At 52.1% G+C, this 5793-nt stretch overlaps 1 protein-coding gene across 1 annotated transcript; it reads left to right on the top strand.

The window, feature by feature from the left end:
• Positions 1-648: 648 nt before the first annotated feature.
• On the top strand, positions 649-3188 carry LOC119277450 (WRKY transcription factor WRKY24-like). Its single transcript, XM_037558731.1, has 4 exons — positions 649-1037; positions 1127-1342; positions 1568-2136; positions 2250-3188. The coding sequence occupies exons 1-4, from the start codon at positions 783-785 to the stop codon at positions 2890-2892; spliced, it is 1683 nt and encodes a 560-aa protein (XP_037414628.1). The 5' UTR covers positions 649-782; the 3' UTR covers positions 2893-3188.
• The last annotated feature ends 2605 nt before the right edge of the window (positions 3189-5793 follow it).

The following is a 5793-nucleotide window of genomic DNA, read 5'->3' on the forward strand; positions in this document are numbered from 1 at the left end:
GGCTATTTCCTTTCGTGTAGGAGTTGAAAACACATGTCATCGAAAGATACTTTTCGAAGTTTGTTTGCGTTTCTAAAGTTCTTGCTCCACTGCAATTGAGTACAATGATCAGTGATCAGAGTATGAACAAAAATGGATATAAAACGAAGAACAACCACAAAAGGCAGCCAAGCAAACATCGGTGTTGATCCGTATGGACATGACAAGCTCAGCAGCACCACATCTCTACAAGAGCATGGCTCCGAACAGTGAATCCGATCGAAGCACCATACTTAAACTAGTTTTGCGTTCTGTCTCTTAGCTTCAATCATTTCGATTTAATCGACCTCAATTCTAATTTAGAACCAAAGAGTACAATCCACGCTGGAGGTTGGAACAGGTCAAAGAAATGAGCCATGACCACCAACTCTTCCTATCACCCAGAATCGTACCCGCACCCGCGCCGGGGTGAGAGGCGAACTGCCACGTCGCCCCCACTCAGCGGCATGGCTCGTCGCTACTGGTGGGTACCTCCCGTCAGCTCGTCGCTCATCGCTCTTAGCCTAACGCGCCGCCAGTCAAACGGCACGAGGTTTGACCAGTCCACGGTCAAAGTTTTCAAAGCTCTATATAGTCTTCCTCCCCCGTTCCGTCCAAGCAATCCCGATCGCCCCTCTCCCCCTCCGCCTCCTCCTCCTCTCTCTCCCTCGCCGTACGTACACGCCGGACGCATACACGCCGGCCAGACGACCGTCGTACGCCGTAACTCACACGCGCGCAATTTTGGATCAGAGTCCTCTCCGATGACTACCTCGTCGTCAGGGAGCGTAGAGACGTCGGCCAATTCGAGGCCCGGCTCCTTCTCCTTCGGGAGCGCGAGCTTCACTGAAATGCTGGGCGGCTCCGCCGCGGCCGGCGGCGCGTCCGGGTACAAAGCCCTGACCCCGCCTTCCCTGCCGCTCTCGCCTTCGCTCATGTCGCCGTCGTCCTTCTTCAACATGCCCGCGGGCATGAACCTGGCCGACTTCCTCGACTCCCCGGTGCTCCTCACCTCCAGTGTAAGCAAGCGCACCATGGAATTCCGCTGGCGCCATGTCATCCGATTGAGTTCGTGTCGCTAATTCGCGGTTTTGGTTGGTCGTTTCAGATCTTCCCGTCACCCACGACGGGCGCGTTCGGGTCGCAGTTCAACTGGCGGCCGGAGGCGCCGATGCCGAGCGCCGCCGAGCAGGGCGGCAAGGAGGAGCAGAGGCAGCCCTACTCCGACTTCTCGTTCCAGACGGCGCCGGCGAACAGCGAGGAGGCCGCGCGTGCGACGACGACGACGACTAGTTTGCAGCCACCGGTTGCCGTGGCGTCACAGGTGAGATCACGAACCATGCGCTGTCCTCGGCGACTTTGTCAAATAAGTATAAACTACTTGCACTAGAATACTACTATTTTTCTTCATTCCGCGTCCACAAACGGAGCACCTGTCGCGCTGTCGTGTCATCATCTTTTAAATAGTCCCGTGATAGTGATTGATTAGCGGAAACCCCAACAGCGCACGAGAGATTCCCTAATTTTATTATCCTTTGCAATGATTCAGGGGGAGGAAGCGTACACAGGCCAGCAGCAGCAGGCATGGGGGTACGGCCAGCAACAAGAAGGCATGAACGCGAGTGCCGCCAACCCGGCGAGCTTCAGCGCGCCGGCGCTCCAGGCGACCTCGTCGGAGATGGCGCCTGCGGGCGCGTACCGGCAGACGCACTCGCAGAGGCGGTCGTCGGACGACGGGTACAACTGGCGCAAGTACGGGCAGAAGCAGGTGAAGGGGAGCGAGAACCCCCGCAGCTACTACAAGTGCACCTTCCCCAACTGCCCCACCAAGAAGAAGGTGGAGACGTCGCTGGAGGGCCAGATCACCGAGATCGTGTACAAGGGCACCCACAACCACGCCAAGCCGCTCAACACGCGCAGGGGCTCCGGCGGCGGCGCGGCGGCGGCTCAGGTGCTGCAGAGCGGCGGCGACGCGTCCGAGAATTCCTTCGGCGCGATGGTCACCACGCCCGAGAACTCGTCGGCGTCCTTCGGGGACGACGAGAACGGTGTAAGCTCGCCGCGCTCTGGCAACGTCGGCCGTAACGACAACGACGATGATGAGCCGGATTCCAAGAGGTGGGTACCAACTTCGACTTGTACTCTGATTTTTCTGGATCCAATGTGTATATGTATGAGTTGCATTCTTGGAGGAACAGACGAAATTAACCTGCTATCGGCCAAATTTTCAGGAGGAGAGACGGTGGTGACGGCGAGGGAATCAACATGGCCGGCAACCGGACGGTGCGAGAGCCGAGGGTGGTCGTCCAGACCATGAGCGACATCGACATCCTCGACGACGGCTACCGGTGGAGGAAGTACGGGCAGAAGGTGGTGAAGGGCAACCCGAACCCGCGGAGCTACTACAAGTGCACCACGGTGGGGTGCCCCGTGCGGAAGCACGTGGAGCGCGCGTCCCACGACCTGCGCGCCGTGATCACCACGTACGAGGGCAAGCACAACCACGACGTGCCCGCCGCCAGGGGGAGCGCCGCGCTCTACCGCCCCGCGCCCCGGGCGGCGGACAGCACCGCGAGCACCGGCCACTACCTGAACCCGCAGCCGTCCGCCATGGCGTACCAAGCCAGCGCCGCCCCCGCCGTGACCGGGACACAGCAGTACGCGCCGAGGCCCGACGGGTTCGGCGGCCAGAACCAGGGCTCGTTCGGCTTCAACGGCAACTTCGGCTTCTCCGGGCCCGGGTTCGACAACCCGACGGCGTCGTACATGAGCCAGCACCAGCAGCAGCAGAGGCAGAACGACGCGATGCACGCGTCGAGCGCCAAGGAGGAGCCGAGGGAGGAGGACATGTTCTTCCAGAACTCCCAGTACTGACCAACCAGTGTCAGAAATGGCAAAGGACACGACGAGATGGAGCTTTATTATCATGTAATACGTAATTGTACTAGGATAGGCGTAGACACATTCGTTTATTTGTTGGGAGGCCCGTAGTTGCAGACGGCTGCACAAAAGGGTTCCCTTCTTTTAACACGACGGAGTAAAGAAAATATTTAGGACTGTAGCATACACAGAAGATAGGGGGTTGAAGCAGTTTTGCTTTGCCGTTGTTTCCACTTCCACACAGAAGTATGTTGTTGAATTCAATTTTTAGTAATAGCAGAAATTTGTCACTATTCAAGTTTCACAATGTGAATTACTCCCACAGTAAAGAAATATAAGAGCATTTAAATCATTAAACTAGTGATCTAAATGCTCTTATATATTTTTATTATGAATGGATTATTAGATAGTGGTATGTTTCATTCTCAGTGAAAGTGTATCAGACCTCAGATGTACTTACTGTAATCCAGTCATTTTGTACTTGTATAGACTGAACAACCAGACAATACATACTGAATTATGGTTTGGCAGCTAAAAAGAGTCCACTTTATAAGCCCGAACTTGCCACCCGGATGAACATTCAACCCCCAACTTCAAAATCGGCCCTCCCACATCCCGAACTAACCATCCATTTAGGTATTTCTCTCCCTCCCCGGGGTTTTCACTGACTAAAGCGATTTTGACCATGGTGACTGCCAAGTTAGTCCGCCATGCCAACTCCTTAATGTGGGACCCAGCTAACGCACATATCACACACCTCCACCGCTTCTTGCCCGCTCCGCAACCACGAGAACCACTCCTCCCACTTCGTTACCACCCAAACCCCACCTTCCCAACCACCTGAGTTGATGTCGCACACGTGCCCTGGACCGTTGTGCCGTGCCGACGAACCCGATGCCCCACCCCCATCTCGACCCTCCTCCCCCCGGTGCTCATCCCCAGCCACTACTTTCCTCCCAAGCCACGACAACCCATGACCCACACAACCACGACCCAAGGTTGCGTCATCGTGACTGATACCCTCGTCGTCACGCATCAACATAGAGATCTGATGGTTCAAGAATTTATGATTATCTTTAAGGAGTTCTCATTTGGTTTTCACTGGATTTATACCGCTTCTCGGTTATTTCTAACACTAATATTGCAAGAGAGAAGAAAATCCTTTTTTCATTGTTTGGCAGGAAATATATATCATATATGGAAGAAAACCAAGGAGAATTACTGCAAATCAAGCCAACCGGAGCAACTTCCCAATTGGGGCTCAACCAATAGACGAACCGGAGTAAAAGACGACCTTCTATACGAGCGGGCACGCTCCTATGGATGTCGTATGAAGTGCTTGGAGCTCCAGTACATTAGTACAAGACACTTTCGTGAAGGGGCGACACACGTTGGAGAAGCCTAGCAGCCGCCACCATGTCCAGAACAAAGAGAGAAGAGATCCATAGAACCACCAGAGTTCTACGTAGTTTTGGTCCTTTCATCTCCATCTTCATTTCGACCTTCACTATTGTAAGAGGAATTCCAAGTTGTAAGATCGAGTTGTAAACTCTATTCATACTCATATGAAGACTGAGACTCATTTGATCATTCATCTTATTGTGGATTTTCACGGTATTATTGATATGGTTTTCATGGGTTTATTCTCCGAGATGATTGGTTATTCTCTTTCGATGTGTGAGTAGTTACCCATAGGTGTGGGAGATGTATGTGAGTGGTAAGATTCATTTGTGCCCATTCTATATGTTGTCACTCATCTTTGCAGTATTATGATCTGTCTAGTAAGTTCTTATTCTGTGGTGAACTCTATGTGTGTTGTCAAATTTAAGGGCCCAGACAACATGATCTCAAGTCCTACACATGTAACACATATTTTTTTTAGAAAAATCTGCGACCTCTGACGTGATAGGTGGAGACATCTATGAGGACCGACCTAATGCTTGGTTCAGGTCTAACGACCTTAATTGTGGAGACGACCACTCTATGGCAACGGTGAAGTAGGATCATAAAAATGAAATATAATCCCGCGAGGAGGATTTAATAACCTTGGGGTGATCCGCCTACCGAACAAACAAATCAAATACTATTTCCATGATATAGGTAACTGGTATTACCGGCGCACTGGCACACTTGATGCATACCATGAACTGGATTCTCTCTGTGCCTAACTTCTCCATTGCATGAAAAACATCTCTACTTTACGTTTTATTTACGTTCTTTACTTTCAAGTGTTATTAATCTTGCTGCCACAAGCTCATCATATTCACTACTCTAGTTCATTTGATTTTTTGCGACAATAACATTATCTGCAGAATCACAAGCAGTTACTTCACATATGAACAATGACAACTTATGTGTGACAAAAACGCTATTATAAATACTCTCCCCGCTCTTCGTTGGGACAATTACTAATTGGGATACTTACGTGAAAGTGCCATACCACCCTGTTTAGCTTGTAGGTTATCAAGATCCTGGCGCCGTCGCTCCAACCAACGATGCACGCCATCCCCTTGTGCCTCTTGCTTTTCCAGTGGCAAGTGGGAACTATCAGTGGGTGGAACCAGACCTGGGCAAGGGAGTAGTCGCACATGTTAGGGACCGACCGTCGTGTTCTCGTGCCCATCGAGGAAGAGCCTGTCGCTGCTGCCTCAACGCTGAAGGAAGGCAGGCGGCTTCAAGAACAACTAGGACAAAGAGGCGCCCATGGCCTGACTTGGTGGTGGCCTGATCCAAATGGGGATGGAGGGGTGCGTTGTTGCCGCCAACAACCAGGAGAGAGAGGGGGAGGGGGTGTATAAAAACTTGTCAAAAATAGAAGGTCCACAGCTAACGTGACAATGTTGACTCAGTAGTCAACATGGTAAAAAACGCTCTAGCGAGTCGAACACGGCGGGT

Source organism: Triticum dicoccoides, chromosome 3B (genome assembly GCF_002162155.2).
Source record: "Triticum dicoccoides isolate Atlit2015 ecotype Zavitan chromosome 3B, WEW_v2.0, whole genome shotgun sequence".
NCBI classification, from domain to species: domain Eukaryota; kingdom Viridiplantae; phylum Streptophyta; class Magnoliopsida; order Poales; family Poaceae; genus Triticum; species Triticum dicoccoides.